The sequence below is a fragment of the Acartia tonsa genome, chromosome 8 (assembly GCF_053477335.1).
Source record: "Acartia tonsa isolate MP-2025a chromosome 8, ASM5347733v1, whole genome shotgun sequence".
Taxonomy (NCBI): domain Eukaryota; kingdom Metazoa; phylum Arthropoda; class Copepoda; order Calanoida; family Acartiidae; genus Acartia; species Acartia tonsa.
Genome location: NC_137267.1, coordinates 29,338,186 through 29,356,682, shown reverse-complemented (window position 1 = coordinate 29,356,682; position 18,497 = coordinate 29,338,186). Strand labels below are relative to the sequence as shown.

Sequence of the window (18,497 nt, the reverse complement as noted above, 5' to 3'; positions counted from 1 at the left end):
ATAGGTTTCCACTAAAGTGTGATCACGCGCCAAAATTTCTAACTTCTACCCATTTTGTTCGCGAAGAAGGTGAGTAAGAAATTTAAAGTTTTTTCATGTGATCACACTTTGCCAGAATATTTAGAATTCCCATTTCAACATGATCAATATTATGAAAATACGATAAATAGGTAATAATATTCTTTTTTTAACTTCAGCAATCTTTAAAGTTGCCTTAAATAAAATTTTGTAATAATGTATTGATATAAGATCTAATTTATTGAAAAACATGTACTATTTGTGAAAATATAATATTCAAAATATGTGTTCTGTAGATTTACACTCCCCCATTTAAAAAAAAAGTTTTATGGTAATAGGCAATGATATTATAATTAAATGTTTACACAACACGTTATAACGCGCAGGTAGGGAGGAGACATTGGACTGTAAATTTTACTGGTACTAAAAGTTTAAAAACCATGTTATCTTATCCGTTAACTCTAAAGCCCTTGAGGACTTACTTATGTTGAATTGTGATGGGGTATTTAAATCAATTTATCGTCCATTGTCTTATTCCTGAAGATCACTGCAATAATTACACTCAAATATTTTTTGTTTTAGATTATATATTTGTACTATGTATTGTACATTGTACATTGAGCTTAATTTAAACCATTTAATTGGAAAAATAATAAAAGTTTACGAATTAAATATTCTAAGGATTTTGTTAATCTAATTTTTAACCGTGTGTTTATATAAAATAATAAGAAATTATTTTTACACTAATGTTAAAACCATTTATTTAAAGGATTTTTATTATTTAATATAACAATTTTTATGAAAATTTAGTAGCACATTATCAAAGTTTGGGTTTCAGAAAAAAACACAAAAAATAAAAATGGAAAGATGGGAAAATTTAGAAATTCCGCTGAGCAAATGTACTTTGACAACTATTAAAAGGTAAGTTCTATATTTTAAAACTTTAGATACCTTTAATGTTTGGTTGGTTCGATCTAGTAGTTTTCAAAGTTTTTAACCAATAATTTAGAACATATGTCGTATTTTTGTTGTTTATCATTAGGGAACAGGAAGTGCATTAATTTATCGCCCATTGTATAAACCTTCAAAGGACTTGGTTAACTCGAACCTACGGAAAGCATAACTTACCAGTTAACTTTGTTTTGATTACCTAGTAAAATGAATATTTAAAAATGAGGGGCAGTTTAAATCTAATTCTACAGAAAATACAAATTCTACAACGTTTTTCTTAGAGAGTAAAAAAACCAACAAATATAACTTACAATAAATAATTAAACAAGGACTACATCCATAAGTAGCGAATCACAAAAAATCCTAGAATGGACAAAGTTAGTTTTAGAGCAGATGTTTAGTTGTTAAATGAAGAAAAGAAAGAAAGATAATATCATAATAAGATAAACCTTGAATTAAAGTATGAAACCTTTAAAAAAATAAGATCTATGGATTTTGAAGCATGGCCGACAGACAGACGAACAAAACTATATAGAGACTATGTGTACACATGTCACAGTAATCTGCACTGAAAATTTCAGCTGTCTATTTTCAATAGCAGGCGAGAAAATCACATTTTCCTCTTAGTGTTACGGACTGGCTGGCGGACAGACCTTGTGAATTATAGAGTAGCTTCGCTATTAAAATGAAAAAGGCATGCTTATATGATGTTATATTATTCAGATTAGGATTCAAAAAGATGACTCCAGTTCAAGCTTCTGTTATCCCCATGTTCTTGCAACGAAAAGGTAAAATATTTTCCAGTTTAGCTTCGAAACCTATTTATATCACCTGGATTTGAACAGGTTCTCAGCCATACTGATCCATACTGATGTATAGCTTCGTATTACAAACAATGAATATTAAAGTAAAAAAACTTAAATTATACCATTTTTGTTAGGCTTGGCCTTCGGCCTCTCGGTACTAACAAAACTGGTTTTATTCTTAAAAATTTTCAATTTAACATCTGAGGAAAGCTGTCTTAAAACGATGCGATAATTAACTACTCCGTGAAACTTTAGATCAAATTGATGAAAGAAAGTTTCTGTTTTGTTGAGGTTTGAGAGACACGCTGTTTTTAATAAAAGAATAATATTGTTACCACTAAGACTCCAATACGGAAATTTGAATGTGTTAGTTGCATAAACTCATATTATTATTGCAGATATAGCAGCTGAAGCCGTTACTGGTAGCGGAAAGACTTTGGCTTTTGTCATTCCAATTCTTGAAACTATTTACAGGTTATATTTGTTTTATATGAAGGGGGGAGGTTGGATAATAATGTTCTTTGAACCTAAGTGTCTTGTATTTGTGGCACTGATAAGATAAATCTAATTAAATTAATACATCATTTTGCGGGGTGTAAACGTTTTAGCCAATAGTTTCAATCTACAAGTACAGAAAGAGTAATTTTGTTCACCATCATTGGGGATGTACAATGTACATCTATTTATCCATCCCTGGTATTAATAGCACTGTTTTGAAAGAAGGTATTTCATTGTTTAGACTGGATAAAGAGTTGGAGCCTCATGAAGTAGCAGCACTTATTATTAGCCCAACAAGAGAACTTGCAACTCAAATCAGGTAAAAATAAAAAAAGGCAATTTCCCTCAAAGTGCCTTGCCGAGCACGGAAACCCTCCCCCATATTTAAAAAAAATTGAAACAAAGGTGGAGGGGGGGGGGGGGGTTGTAGTTTTGCGTTAATTTGCTTTTACTTTAAGTCAGGTTTGATAGAAGGTTTCATTTTGGTACTGGGAGGCATGGGTAAAAAAACTACCCCTTCCCTTATTGCTGATTTATCTGAAACATTTAAGTAATCTTAGATGTAAGTTACCTACTCCATAACCATAACTAAAAGATTTTTATGGTCACTTTTTATGTTTGTTTGTTTGTGTAGCCCTCTCGTCTCATCCTTTGTCATCAATAGGCAGGCCAAGGAAGCTGGCTGTCTGTTTGGGCTTTTTCCATAGGTCCAAAACTGTGAGCTGTGTTGGGTTCTGTGGGCAGGCAAATAAGTGTTCTGTTGTGTGTATAGCTGTGGTACATTTATCACATTTATCACTTTGAGAAGGGTCAATTCTGGCTTTATAACTGTTTAGAAACTTGCTAAAACCAGAGCGAAGTTGAGACAGAGTTGATCTGGTGGTCCTGGGAAGAGATTTTTCAGCTTTATTGATTTTGGGGGGGCGGGCATTTAAAACTCTGTTGTTGCCAAGGTTGTGTATGGATTCTTTGACGGACTTGGTGTGGATTTTTTTCAGCAGTTTTTTATATGTTGGTTCAGTTAGGTTTGGTTTGGACATGGCCTTTATTTCTTTTCCAAAACAGGTGACAAGGGTTGGTTTAGTAATCCTTTTTGGGGGTGGCGCATACAGATCTTGAGAGTTGGGGTGATTTTTGTTCTGGGTAGAAAGAAGAAATTGTTTGCTGAGCATTTGGCAACGGTCTTTAACAGGCATCATTTCAGTTTCTGTATGAATATGGTTCATACTGGCAATTTTATGGCAACCTGTGGCAATCTTAAGGGCAGAGTTTTGTGCTATTTGGAGCTGGTTCCATGAGGTGTTGCTTAGGGCAGGGGTCCAAATAGGGCAGGCATATGAAAGGACAGATTGTCCTATAGCTTTGTAGGTGTTGGTAATAGTTTCTTTGTCCTTGCCCCAGTCCGATCCAGTTAAGGCCTTTAATATGTTGTTTCTGGATTGAACTTTTGACTTTAAGTCTTCAGTATGTTGCTTGAATGAAAGGAGATTGTCAAAGGTAATACCGAGGAATTTTGGTTTCTTTACTGTAGGTACCTGTTCTCCATTTATCACTATTGGAAGTGTGATATTACACTCGTTGGATGCTGTAGTGAATAGGGTAGCTGAGGACTTAGCTGGGGAGATAAACAAGTTCCTACTTTTAAACCAGGTGTCAAGGGTGTCCAGGTAGATGTTTATTTCTGAGCATACAGCTGGAATGTTTGTGCCAGAATTTAAAACATTAGAGTCATCAGCATAGCTGACTAGTTTAATGTTTTTATGTTTCTAGCGGCTTCGCATTTACAAGCTCGTATTTGGAGTAGTTTTAAAGCCTGAAGCCACCCCCAAAACTTAAACCTGAAAATGATATAGCCTAAAACCTTCCATAAAATGGAGATTTCAATAGGTTTAAAATCTAGCTACAGACAAAAAAATCTTACCTAATTATTTATGAAATATAATTTTTCTCACTGTCAGACATTGGGTAGTTTATTTATATAGTATTATTAGCTGATGTTGATTTGTTAGGTATTATATAAATGTTATTTTTATTTTAGTGAAGTTGTTAAAGAGTTTTTGAAAGATGCTGGTACTAACATTACTCAAAGACTCTTTGTTGGTAGAACTAAGGTTAGTAAATCAAGATTTTGTTCTGTTGAATGTTGCTGGCACCGATAATTTTCATCAACAAAGAAAGAATTTTAAAGTACAATTGGGTGCGAAGGAGAATCCAATAATTTTAGTTTTCATCAAAATCTTCTGCTTCAGGCAAAAAAAAACCTTACTATTTTATATAATTCTAGCGGCTACGCCCCTAGAGTTATAATCCTTCCCGGGACCTATGAGAAGCTACCCTGTTAAGGAGAACCCGATCGGTTCAGCGGTTAGCGAGATCCTTCGGTATAAACATACAAACACACAAACATCCTGTTACTTTATTATAAGGATAAGTGCCATACGGCTTAGGTTCTATGATTTTGCAAATCATTGTAAAGCATCTGAAGGCCTACAAATTATCCAATTAAGCACAAGAGGTTACAATGAAGTGCTAACATAATATGTATGCTCAGCCATTTGGTAGAGGTTGTGCTCGCTTCGTATTTCAAGGGAAATTATCCTACCCCAGCAGAGAAATTATTATTTTGAAATCGACAATGTGAGCATCCTTATAATTAGGTGCAAGAAGATGTGAGATTATATGAGGAGAAAGGTGGAAATATAATCATTGGTACGCCAGGAAGAATTGAAGATATTTTACTTGGAAAATCTGCAGGTTAACTTTAGTTTATGATAGCGAATCTTTTCTACAATAAGGTTCGGTACGTCCGTTATATTTTCTCAAATTAAAGTGTCTACTTACACAAAGTGGAGATAACAAATTTGATGTTTACCATAAGTAATTAGTAAATCTTAAGACTTGTTCAGTAATCTCAGAACTTCTTAAAAAATGCTCAATTTATTTTATTTTAGGTGTATCTTCGTTTACTGTGTACACGGTGTGCAAAGGTTTAAAAAGTCTGGAAATGTTGATCCTTGATGAAGCTGATAGATTATTAAGGTATTTAGATGCTTTCCCTCAAAGTGCCTTTAAAGCAATGAAACCCCCACCCCTTATTTTTTAATATATTGTAAATAAAGGGGAAAGGAATTTTTTTCCCTATACCCAACTCCTTTTGTGGCCTTATTATAGTTATACGGTGCCCTAACCATTCGGGGCTACCTAGCACACAATAAACCCTAAAGTAAAAAATTTAGTAAATACAACAATGCTCTTTTAGGGTAACGACGTTATTTTCTATGTCAGTTGGCCAGAGAGTGTTTCATTCCTGACCAATATATATTATATCATAAACAAGGGGTTTGATATCACATTCTCCCGTAAAATCGTATTCATTTCTTTAAAAATCAAAGCGTTCTTGTATTTATATACCTAGCTACTTTTTATAATATTTTAAACTTTTGTGACTGAGACTATTGATTAGATTTCCAATCTCTTCATAGTGTTTATACACATATTAAACTTCTTTTGGTGCATAGTTGTTTAGGTAAATAGATTTTAATAGTTATCTATCTAATATTGATCATTCTGGAATGTGTATTCCAAATATTCTGTAAAAAATTGATCACACGGAGAAAAAAAATAATGCTTTCTGTGTCTCTTTAGTATATGAAGAAGGTAGAAATTACCATTTTTGCCATGTGATTATTATATTATTATTTGGAAACCTATTCCCGTAAAGGCTATTGTATATTTATGTATTACATAAAAAGATGACAATTCAGCTACGGTTGTCAGCGTAATCCATAGTCTAAAATGAGTTTTAAATTTCCATATGGGTCGCTGAATTCGAGAACCGAAAAATTTTCACAATTTTTCACGATTTTTGACGTTTTTGATATCTCAAAATCTGCCACGTTTCACTTTGCTGGAGTACTACGGCCAACCTATTTCAAATAGAGAGCTCTAGTCTATTCTAGTGTCTTACTTATGTAGCTAAGAGTATCTCCAGCAAGTTTTATAACCCTACCTCACCTACAGATGGGCTGAGGTCAGATTTAGTGGGACCTAGTCGAGAATCAAGATTAAAACACCAGCGCATTTCGAATCTGCCTTGTTGAACATATTCGCGGCCAGCTCGTAGCACACGTCCCGAATCGTCCAAATATTTTTTGTGCTGAAAGGCCATTACCTAAGCTTTTTATAGTGGGGTCAAACGTCCTGATTGGTCAAGTAGTTTTGACGCTATGGCCGTTTAAAAAAAGTCCGGATTTATGTGCCCCACCCTGTATATGAATTACATTTGAAAGAAATCATGCTGTAATTGATACATAATTGTTTAAAATAAGATAAATCATTTACTTTTAGTCTTGGGTTCGAGGCCAGCTTGAATACCATCCTCCAAATGTGTCCCAAACAAAGGAGGACAGGATTATTTTCTGCCACTCAGACAAGTGAGATTACTAAGCTGATCAGGTTAGACAATTTTTTAATGCACAAGACAGGGAGGGATGAAACATTGGATTGTAAATTATACTGGTCTCAAAAATATGCGAACACGTTTGTTGGAATAAAATCAGCAGAAATGGTAAAAAAATTTGACTCGTTTGAACAAATTATGCCAAGTTTTTAAAGAATTTTTATTTATTTTAGAGCTGGCTTAAGAAATCCTGTCTTTGTGACTGTTAAAGAGAAAGCGAATATGAAGCAAAATTCTAAAACACCAATGTTTCTAGGAAATCAGAAAACATTGTAAGAAAAGATGCGCATCTACTTTTTATTTTGCCCCAGTTGGTGGGTTCATACAATCAGAATGTCCAGGGGGAGGGTTTGGGGGGTGGAGAATATTTATCATTTACCCTCGTCTAAAAAGCTTATTATTAATAATTATCCTTCTGCTGCTCAGTCAAAAATTAGCCTTAGACACAATAACTTGCATAAATTCACAACTTTGAACTTTAAGAACTTTCAAACTAAGGTCTTGAAATCCCAAAGGTTGAGACATGGAAGGAGACATTGTTTCCCTACCCTTTTGTTTTTATTGTATAGCGAAATGTTTTCTAATATCCTGTAGAAAATTTGTATGTTGTGTGTGAGCCTAATGAGAAATTTGCTCAGCTTGTTGAATTTCTACAAAAACACAAAGAGGTGATAATTATTTTTCAAAGTGAAGCTTTTCTATAATTAGGGTCGGTCCGTCCGTTCGTCATTCCGCAACGGTTAGCTCTTTTCTTTAATTGAAACAGGTTAGAATTGTCCTATCGGTTTCAAACTTTGCATGGTGATGCATGGTGAAACCGATTAATACCAGATTGTTGGTCTGAGATAAATATTAAAATTTTTCAGTTTTTCTATATGAATAAAGCAGTAAAAAATGCGATGCAATACATAGATATTTTCAGTTTTTACGAAAAATAATCTTGTATTAATTAGGTACCTACTATTTTTTCCATTTAGGAGAAGGTACTGATATTTTTCTCGACAGGAGCCGCTGTTGAATATTTCTTCATTATTATCAGTCACATCTTGAAAGGTAAGTTTTAGTAGTATTTCCTTTGTCTGTCTGTATGGCAGTCAATCCGTAACGGCAACAGGGGAAAGGTGATTTTCTGATGCGTTGTAAGATAGACAGCTTTGTTGTGAAGATTCTCTTTACCAATGAGCGTCCGGTGTATAATTCACTTGGTTCGTCACGCGGGTCTGTCAGTCATGCTACAAAACTAAAAATAATAAAATATATATTTCCATCTATAATATTGTATGATTTTATCTATTCTTAATTTAACATGATTTTTAGAGACAAAAGTTTCTGCTCTGCATGGAAGAATGAAGAAGGCTCACAGTTTTTATGAGAAGTAAGTTTAATTTAATTGGACCAGTGTGTTTCAGTGGTTAGCGAGAGACAGAGATCTTTTTACTCTATTATAAGTATGCAAGACACGTTAGAATAATCAATATGAAATATCTTGAAACATAGGAAATAACTGAAGAAACATCTTGGCCTTGTTATTGGACAGAAAGTTCTGATTTTGGTACAAAATAACAGTTATTTTTTTCATTTCATTCGCCTAAATTCGGCTGTAAGTAGTCGAATTCCTTTGAATAAAACTATGTTTGGGCAAATTATAAACGTAATATATATCATAAGTAAGCTATAGTTAGCTTTCTAAGCATTAAGCTAGCTTTCTGGAAATTATATCGTCAAAAAATTTCGTCGCTCGTAATATTGGAATGCATCGTATATAATTTAAAAAATGTTTTTCTATGTATTTATGTATTTGTTTATATTTAGTAAATTATGACATGTAAACACTAAACTTAATTGACCATAAAAGTCGCCAAAAATGACTGGTACCGAATAAGAAAACTTTAGGAACTAGTGCAATAAACAGCCAGACCCCCCCCCCCCCCCCCCCACCCCCTTATTGCATAATATTAAACAATTAATTAATGATAAAAATGTAAAATAAATAAAATGTTAAGGTTTAAAAATGAGAAGAGTGGAATATTGTTGTGTACTGATGTTTTAGCCAGAGGAATTGATATCCCTGCCGTAAGTTTCATTATTTTTTAATAGCGAAGCTTTCTGTAATTAGGGTCGGGCCGTCGGTTAATTTAGACATGTTAGACTAAATTTCAAACATTGCATGATGATTTCAATAGCAATAAGATACGTTTTAGGAAGCGTAGAAAGTCCATACGTTCATTTAAAACATTCAGATTTTGGTTTTTTTTGACAAGAAATTTTTGCATGCATCTAATTTGGTAATAATGATCCCAGGACAACAAGATACAATATTATGCATCTCCATAATCGAAACCTGAAAAGTATTTTACTGCTGTTATGGTTATACACCTTTCCTGGACCTATAAGAAGCTTCACTGTAAAAGAGGACCAGATCGGTGCAGCTGTAAGCGAGATCCTCTGTAATAGAGGACTAGATCGGTGCAGCGGTTAGCGAGATCCTTTGGTATATAGAAAGAAAGACAGACATCCTGTTACTTTTATATAAGGATATATATTTTCAGGTCCACTGGGTAATCCAGTTTGACCCACCCAGCAACGCAGAAAATTTCGTGCACAGATGTGGTAGGACAGCTAGAATTGGAAACCAGGTAATTTAGATTTGCTGATCGTTAATGTACAAAAGTGATGGAGTTGTATCTCGGCTCAACACTGCGTCATAACTAAAGACATTACAAATTGGTTCCCGCTGCGACATTAATAGTTAGTCACAAAACAAGCATGATAACTCATAACCATGCACGGTTAGGACTTCCAGACAAAGAAGTGCAATCAAAGAGTTGGTTGACTGTTCGGTGTTACATAATCTAATACCTCGGGCGTTTGGACAGTAAAAGGAGAGAAAATGCTCCCTTTAGTTATCCTTGCTTTTTGGACCTGACTACAGTGTGATGGCCAGCAGCCTCGCTTCATGAGGTAAATGTGTAAAAACCTTACCAAATAAAACCATGTCTATGTTAACGCCTCTTTTAGATTTTTAGACTGAATTAAAGCGTTTGATACATACCAACTACAAAATTGATGTATTTTAGGGTTCAGCCATATTGATGTTGATGCCTCATGAAGATGTATACGTGAATTTTCTCAAAATTAATCAAAAGGTAACTATTACAATCTTAACTTTTTTAGTGGTCACTACAAATAAAAAGGGGGGGGGGGGGTTAATGCAACCATCTCGTAATCAATGTATAAATGGGACTTAGAATTCGAATTTCGATCTCAAATTTTGCATGAGTAATCCTTGGTAGGTCTATTTTCCCTAAATCGAACAAAAAGTTGGAAAGGTAACGGCTGGCAGCTGGCGGTTCAGCCTTTTAGCCGTTTTTTGCCTATTTTCAGGGGAAATTCATCATTAATTACGTAGGAATCAACTTTTAAAAACAGATTTTTGGTTTAATTCATGTTAAATGATAGCAATAACCATTTTTTAAATTTCTAGTACCAGCTGCTAAACTGCTAGAACCGGCTGAAAACGGCTGGGAGCTGCCAAGAGTATGAAGAGTTGATAGGGCATGTGACATGTCTAGGGGTAGGTTTTTATGGTTGCTGAGCTCAAAAATGCTACCAAAAATAGTGGCAGCCCATCCATATGGCAGCTGGGTAACAGCTGCAGCTCAGCTGGTAGCGGCCAAGAGTAGAATGAGTAGATAGGGCTTGTAACGTGTCTAATGGTAGGTTTTCATGGGTGCTGAGCTCAAAAATACTACCAAAAATAGTGGCAGCTCAATCATATGGCAGCTGGGTAACGGCCGCTGCTGAGCTGGGAGCGGCCAAGAGTAGAATGTGTAGATAGGGCTTGTGACGTGTCTAGGGGTAGGTTTTTAGGGGTGCTAAGCTCAAAAATACTACCAAAAATAGTGGCCGCCCATCCATATAGCAGCTGGGTAACAGCTGTAGCTCACCTTGGAGCGGCCAAGAGTAGAATGAGTAGATAGGGCTTGTGACATGTCTAGGGGTAGGTTTTTAGGGGTGCTGAACTCAAAAATGCTACCAAAAATAGTGGCAGCCCATCCATATGGCAGCTGGGTAACAGCTGCAGCTCAGCTGGGAGCGGACAAGAGTAGAATGAGTAGATAGGGCTTGTGACGTGTCTAGGGGTAGGTTTTTATGGGTGCTGAGCTCAATACTACTACAAAAAATAGTAGCCGCCCAACCATATGGCAGCTGGGTAATGGCCGCAGCTCAGCTGGGAGCGGCCAAGAGTAGAATGAGTAGATAGGGCTTTTGACGTGTCTAGGGATAGGTTTTTTGGGGGTGCTGAGATCAAAAATACTACCAAAAATAGTGGCCGCCCATCCATATGGCAGCTGGGTAACGGCCGCAGCACACCTTGGAGCGGCCAAGAGTAGAATAAGTAGATAGGACTTGTGACGTGTCTAGGGGTAGGTTTTCGGAGTGCTGAGCTCAAAAATACTACCAAAAATAGTGGTGGCCCATCCTTATGGCAGCTGGGTAACAGCTACAGCTCAGCTAGGAGGGGCCAATAGTAGAATGAGTAGATGGGGCTTGTGACGTGTCTAGGGGTAGGCTTTTATGGTTGCTTAGCTCAAAAATACTACCAAAAATAGTGGCCGCCCATCCATATGGCAGCTGGGTAACAGCTGAAGCTCAGCTGGGAGCGGCCAAAAGTAGATGCGTAGATAGGGCTTCTGATGTGTCTAGGGGTAGGTTTTAATGGGCGCTCAGCACAAAAATACTACAAAAATTAGTGCCGTCCCTTTTATATGGCAGCTTCTCCCAATTAACATTTTACCTTTTTTTCATGGATATATTACTAATAACTCTTTTTAATTACTAGATTTCACTGTTTCAAGAGCTGAAAACTACCAAAAAACGGCTGAGAACAGCTATCAATAGCCAAAAGTATAGAGCATGTGACGTGTCTAGGGGTAGGTTTTTATGGGTGTTGAGCTAAAATACTACCAATAAAAGTTCGGGCCTGTCTATATGGCAGCTGGGTAACAGCTACAGCTGAGCAGCAGCCCTTACCATGCTGCCATGTGGATGAGCTTTTCTATTTTTGGGAGTATTAATGAGCTTGGCACCTATAAAAACTTACACCTCTTTGACACATCACAAGCTATGTCTTAAACGTTTACTTTTATCTGTTGGTAACTGTTTTCAGCCAATTTCAGCCGTTTAACAACTAAATCAATACATTGATAAGGTGTTGTTATTAATAATATAAAATGACAATAGTGTATTTATACTGAAATATTCAATATTTGGTTATCCTTCAATAGTCCCAATAGTCAATGAGTCTTAAATAACGGCTTACTGCTAAGCTTAGCTGTTACCCAGCTGCAATATGGATGGGCGGCCACATGAAAACCTACCCCTAAACACGTCACAAGCCCTATGATTTCATTCTACTCTTGGCGCTCCCAGCTTAGATGCAGCTGTTACCCAGCTGCCATATTTATAGGCGGCCACTATTTTTGGTAGTATTTTTGAGCTCAGCACCCAATAAAACCTATCCCTAGACACCTCACAAGCGCTATGTACTCATTCTACTCTTGGCCGCTCCCAGCTGAGCTGTAGCTTTTACCCAGCTGCCATGTGGATGGGCCGCCACTATTTCTAATAGTATTTATGAGCTCAGCACCCCTAAAAACCTACCCCTAGACACGTCAAAAGCCCTATCTACTTATTCTACTCTTGGCTGCTCCCAGCTGAGCAGCGGCCGTTACCCAGCTGCCATATGGATGAGCTATTTTTGGTAGCATTTTTGAGCTCAGCAACCATAAAAACCTACCCCTAGACATGTCACATGCCCTATCAACTATTCATACTCTTGGCTGCTCCCAGCTGAGCAGCGGCCGTTACCCAGCTGCCACTATTTTTGATAGCATTTTTGAGCTCAGCACCCATAAAAACCTACCCCTAGACATGTCACAAGCCCTATCTACCCATTCTACTCTTGGCCGCTACCAGCTGAGCTGCAGCTGTTACCCAGCTGCCATATGGATGGGCTGCCACTATTTTTGGTAGCATTTTTGAGCTCAGCACCCATAAAAACCTACCCCTAGACATGTCACAAGCCCTATCTACCCATTCTACTCTTGGCCGCTACCAGCTGAGCTGCAGCTGTTACCCAGCTGCCATATGGATGGGCTGCCACTATTTTTGGTAGCATTTTTGAGCTCAGCAACCATAAAAACCTACCCCTAGACATGTCACATGCCCTATCAACTATTCATACTCTTGGCAGCTCCCAGCCGTTTTCAGCCGGTTCTAGCCGTTTAGCAGCTGGTACAAGAAATTTAAAAAATGGTTATTGTTATCATTTAACATGAATTAAACCAAAAATATGTTTTAAAAAGTTGATTCCTACGTAATTAATGATGAATTTGCCCTGAAAATATGCAAAAAAAAAACGGCTAAACGGCTGAGCCGCCAGCTGCTAGCCGTTACTTTTCCAACTTTTTGTTCGATTTAGGGAAAATAGACCTACCAAGGATTATTCATGCAAAATTTGAGATCGAAATTCGAATTCTAAGTGCCATTTATACATTGATTACGAGATGGTTGCATTAAAACCCCCCCCCCCCTTATTTAAAAAATTAGAAACTAGCTTCTGAAAATTGTTTGATTGTTAATGATGACATTATCTCAGGTTGAGATAGATGAGATGGAGTTACCTCCTCCTTCACAAAGTTACAGAGATGTTATTAGAGATCTTATTAAGACTGACAGAACTATTCTAGATAAGGTAAATTTATTTCCATATATGGCTTTGAAACAGATTTTTATCCGCAAGATTAGAACTGTTTCTTAGCCACACTGAAAAATAATGTATAGCTTCGTAGTAGACGATTTTCCATGACTATTAAAATAAAAATCATAAAAATAAAAATAAACAGCCCGGTCCTTCGGGTGTGTTGTATATCCTTCTTAAACTTACATGCTTCAAATAAAGTAATAAAGTAAATAAAATAACTATTTCTTTATATCTATAGTAAAAAAATTGGTTTTCAAATTCATCTCCCCTCGCCTCAAGTGCCCCTAGAGGCCGCTAGGGGGCGGCGTTGCCACTAAAATCATTTTACAAACAAAGGCTTTATGAAAACTAAACTTGTTTGACTTTATTTTTTAGAGTAACAGAGCATTTGTCTCATATGTTCAATCTTACAGCAAACATGAATGCAATAAACTCCTTAGAGTAAAGGTAATCACTTTTTATAAAGAATTTTTTTATAGTGTTTTTTAATTCATATATTGGACGTTAATATGCAACTTTGGGGACTAGTGTAATAAACACCCAAAATTCCCCTCCCTCCCTGTCTAGAGGTTATCTATTCACCAATCCTAATATTAAATGTATTTACCTGGCAGGACCTGGACCTGGGAGGTATAGGCACATCCTACGGGCTGCTGCGCCTCCCCCTCATGCCAGAGCTGAAAAAGATGCGGATAAGAAATTTTGATACAGATCCTATTGATGTCAAATCTATCAAATATAAACGTAAGTTCTTATTTTACCGTTTATGAGATTTTTTGTATCACAGTAAAGATGTAGTTGCAGAAATCATCAAGCAAAGTTTGAAAGCGGCCTTAAACTTCGCGTTCAAAAATATTTAAGTAGGTTTAATGTCATTGTGTTTCTTACAGACTTGATCCTAATCATTAAAAATATAGGCCATTCAGACGTAACGCATGCAGAAAAATAGCCTAAAACCATCCAAGAAAGTAGCATAGGAAGGCCAAGATCTAATGATGCACAAGGAAAGCTTCACTAAAGAATAAAAGGCTTGAAATAAGTCTTTTTCGCGCATTATTGTGCACTGCGAAATAACTTGAATAATGACTCTTCCAGATTATTTGTAGGCCTTCTTTCGTTGATCAAAATTTTATGCGAGCATAATCTATACGTTCCGTCATTAAAACCCATTAAAGTTAACATTATTTGGTGATAGTAGCAGGAACATTTTACAGTGAGCTGCACTTATTCTCTACTTTATATTTAGACGTAGTAAAGGAGCAGAAACGTCAGGACAAAATAGTTGAATTCCAGAAGACTGGCAAATGGCCGGGTATGAAGGAAAAACCTGTGAAAAGTGAGCCATGGTCAAAGAAAAAGGAAGAAAGGGTAATAATTAAGTTTTTATAGCGCGACTTCTGGTGTTTTTTTTATTAGATTAAAAGTATTGGCTTAATTAACCCACTGATCCCTATTAAATTAATCATAATTATCTGATTTTCTTCATTGACATATGGAATGGAGGTTTATATCAGAAAAAAAATATTATAAAGGTTTGCAACAAATTATGCCAAAAAATCGATTAAAAAAAAAAAATTTAGACAACATATCTTAAATGCTGCTGGCTCCAAAACGGCTGGCAGCAAAGTCTCACTTTTGAAAAACTGTTTTTAAGGCATAATTTGTTAAAATCCAGGATAATTTTTTATAAGAATCTCGCATGTTCTGATCTTTTTTATCCTGTTTAAGTTTTTACTTGTTAGTTTGCTTAAACATTGTTATTTTTTTAGAAAAGAAAATCAGAGAAACGAGCATTAAAGGAAGAGAAGGCGGCCAAACATGAGGTAAAAATAATAAAATTATTTCTCCTACAATTAAAGCACTCAAAAACCACCACAGAAAGTGTTTAAACATACGTAAAAAAGTTTATTTTTTCATATGTACAAAAACAGGATATTCTTTATACCAAATATTGATCAAACTTACTTATTGGTGGTTATTTGCCCTTAAACTTTTGTAGATTACAATTAGTGGTTGAAACATGTGGACACTCAACTTAATGAACCAACTAATAAAAATTCAATACAATTCCTCAACATATTTTGAACTTTGGGGACTAGTGTAATAAACAGGCCAATGTCCCCTCCCTCCCTCCTTGTGTTGTAATCCTTGTTGTTGTTCAGGCTGAAGAAAGAGAACTGGATGAATTTGAAGAGGAGTATAAATTAATGAAGAAAATTAAGGAATTTAATTGATCAACCACCATTATTGTTTAAATAGGTGCTTCTCCCAAAAGTGCCCAACGAGTAGCGAAATCTCCTAAACACTTCTTTTTGAAATAAATAGAAAATAGGGGTAGATTTTTACAAGTCCTACTAACTCACTAACTCTGCTGGACTACTCTCTGGGACGTCCAAGCTTTTTTTGGAGGGGGTTAAATGAGGGGTTTTAAAAGTTTCAGTTTGTAATCTTACGTATTTTCAAAGAGAGAGAAATGAAACTTTTTTAGCTTATAAGTTAATTGTGAATAAATGATGATCTATCGGTCCATCATTTATTCCCTCGGGTAAAAAATATTCATTCCTAAACAAAAAACTGGACAGGAATACCCCATTTATCGCATCGTATTACAGACAGCTTTCCTCGGATATTAAAATGAAAAATTATAAGATTAAAACCAATTTCGTTAGCCCCAAGGGGACGAAAACTAATCTTGTTGAAGAATTAATGTACCTGCACTGTAGAGAGGAAAAGCAACGGAGCTGGAATTGGAAAAGAAATTTGGATTAGAAACAATGCCAGATTTTGATAAAACAGAAGTTCCCGCTGTTACGAAATGAACATTGAACACGGGTGCCAGATTTGCGGAACAATTTCCGTAATTTGGCAATCAATATTACTTTTCTACCTTACAGAAAATGAAATAATAACTTTTATGGTTTTTATTTTATTTTGTATATTTTCTTGTACCTAATCGTATGAAATTTCTCAATGCTCTCTGTAATATATTTTGTGTTTTTTTTTTTCAAGTGAATAAATTTTTTTTAAATTTTTTTATTAATATAGCGGTGAAACTTGAGGTGCAAGTCCTCTTTATGGTTGTTAGCACCCGGATTTTTAAAATCAAACTTTGACCCATCCCTGGTACCCGCAATATAAATTGTTAGGGAGTTTTTTTAAAATAAATGCCTTTAAAATATTCTATATAATGATGAAAACTTTAGACATACAATTATGATCTATTTTTAAATATTTTATCTTTAAAACTTCCAATTTCTAGTTGTATTAGATAGAAAATATTCAACAATTGGAGGAATCTGTTATAATTTATTAAAGAAGGTGTCCTAACTTTTGTGTTTTTGTTTAACCCATTCGTGACGAGCTACCAAAGTTCAAAGTTTTGATTTAACGGGGTCCAACAAAATAGATTTTTTAAATAATTACTCAACAGAATCAAAATATAAGGTGTCAAATTAATGGCAATTTTCTTCTTTCTTGATTAATTAACTTAATTTTTTTAAAAACTTAAATTACTTCAAAAATAAGAGGTCTACAAAAAAAACTGATTGTATATCTAAATTCTATGGGCTATTTGATACCTACTAATTACTAACAACATCGACTATCTATTTTTATTTAAATCACAAAAGGTTCAAAGTTTTTGTTGATTCAATGGTGATATTGACATATAATTACCTTTAAATCAACAAAACCCCAATTCTATACTAGCCAATCATTGTTAATCTGTAAAAAACAGAACATTAATAAAACAAATAATCTTAAAACCTTAAATAGCTATTCACCGAGATTCGCATACAATTAAATAAAGACGTCCAAGCTTCTATATATGATAGGAAATAAATACAAGGCATCACAACATTTCATATTAAATAACATATCAGCATACATGAATAATTATCTTGACAGGAAACAAACTGAAATAAATAAACATATTAATAAAATATGCAAACAGTAATATTGACAAATGGGGTTCAACAAAATAGATTTTTTCAATAATTACTTAAACTGTTTTTAACCTATTTTTGAATGGGGGGTCAAAAATATACTAGGACACCTATAGAATCAGACTGCAGAGCCCAAATTTAAATTAAGTCCCAATAAACTTTTTTTGGGGGATTTAAAAATTAATTTTTAGTGTTGCTGTAGTCATTTTGACCGGAGCAAAAGCTCTTTTTTTACTTCGGGTAATATTGTGGCTTACAGAACATTTTTAAATAATTCACTTTATATTGATACAATAAAAAAAACATTACTCTGTTCATTGGAAATAATTTTTTTTTTCCAAAACAATTAATTTCATTGAAAAATCTAATATTTACAATAAAACAAATAATTCTAAAGTCTAACCAATAAGAAGTCTTGTTTTATTTCCATTCTTTACAATTCAAAGAAAGAGTGTTTTCACAAAGTGACTTATTTCCAATGTAGTTAAATAATTTTTATTTAAATAAAATGAAAAGAATGAAAACCATACACATAAAAGATACATACTTTTTAAAATTATTTTAAAAAATAAGTTTGAATAATCTTATTTTATATCACATTTGTATATGTGACAAAAAAAAATTTGTTGTATTTCATAAACATTTGTTGTCATTTAACCCTTTACAGTCATTTTTTATGTTTTTAAAATAAGAGATAGAACACAAACATGTTAATGTTAATTCATTGATATATTATAAAGAATTAACTTTTTAGTGAATTTTTATAGTAAAATCATAAGGCCTAATTTTACTCTATACCAGAATACAATATTTATGAAGCAAAACACTCTAAAAGCTACGAATTTTACCCAAATAAAAAAAGACCTTTTGCTCTGGTCAAAATGACCACGGCAACAGTAAAAATTAATATTCAAATCCCCCCAAAAAAGTTTATTGGGGACTTAATTCAAATTTAGGCTCTGCAGTCTGATTCTACTGGTGTCATAGTATATTCTTTATATACGTTTTAAAAATAGGTTAAAAACAGTTTAACAGAATTCAAAAAGTAAGCTGTC

The 18,497-nt window shown here is 34.7% G+C and overlaps 1 protein-coding gene across 1 annotated transcript; it reads left to right on the top strand.

Moving 5' to 3' along the window:
• The first annotated feature begins 5 nt into the window (after positions 1 to 5).
• Positions 6 to 16,526, top strand: LOC145325321 (ATP-dependent RNA helicase DDX55). The gene is made up of 23 exons (XM_080168267.1): positions 6 to 404; positions 562 to 939; positions 1,693 to 1,757; positions 2,174 to 2,249; positions 2,515 to 2,592; positions 4,312 to 4,384; positions 4,931 to 5,027; positions 5,225 to 5,312; positions 6,621 to 6,728; positions 6,906 to 6,988; positions 7,327 to 7,400; positions 7,710 to 7,785; positions 8,050 to 8,107; positions 8,736 to 8,805; positions 9,282 to 9,368; positions 9,810 to 9,878; positions 13,394 to 13,489; positions 13,874 to 13,945; positions 14,113 to 14,242; positions 14,745 to 14,866; positions 15,268 to 15,321; positions 15,661 to 15,720; positions 16,222 to 16,526. The coding sequence occupies exons 2-23, from the start codon at positions 878 to 880 to the stop codon at positions 16,315 to 16,317; spliced, it is 1,794 nt and encodes a 597-aa protein (XP_080024393.1). The 5' UTR covers positions 6 to 404; positions 562 to 877; the 3' UTR covers positions 16,318 to 16,526.
• Positions 16,527 to 18,497: the final 1,971 nt, after the last annotated feature.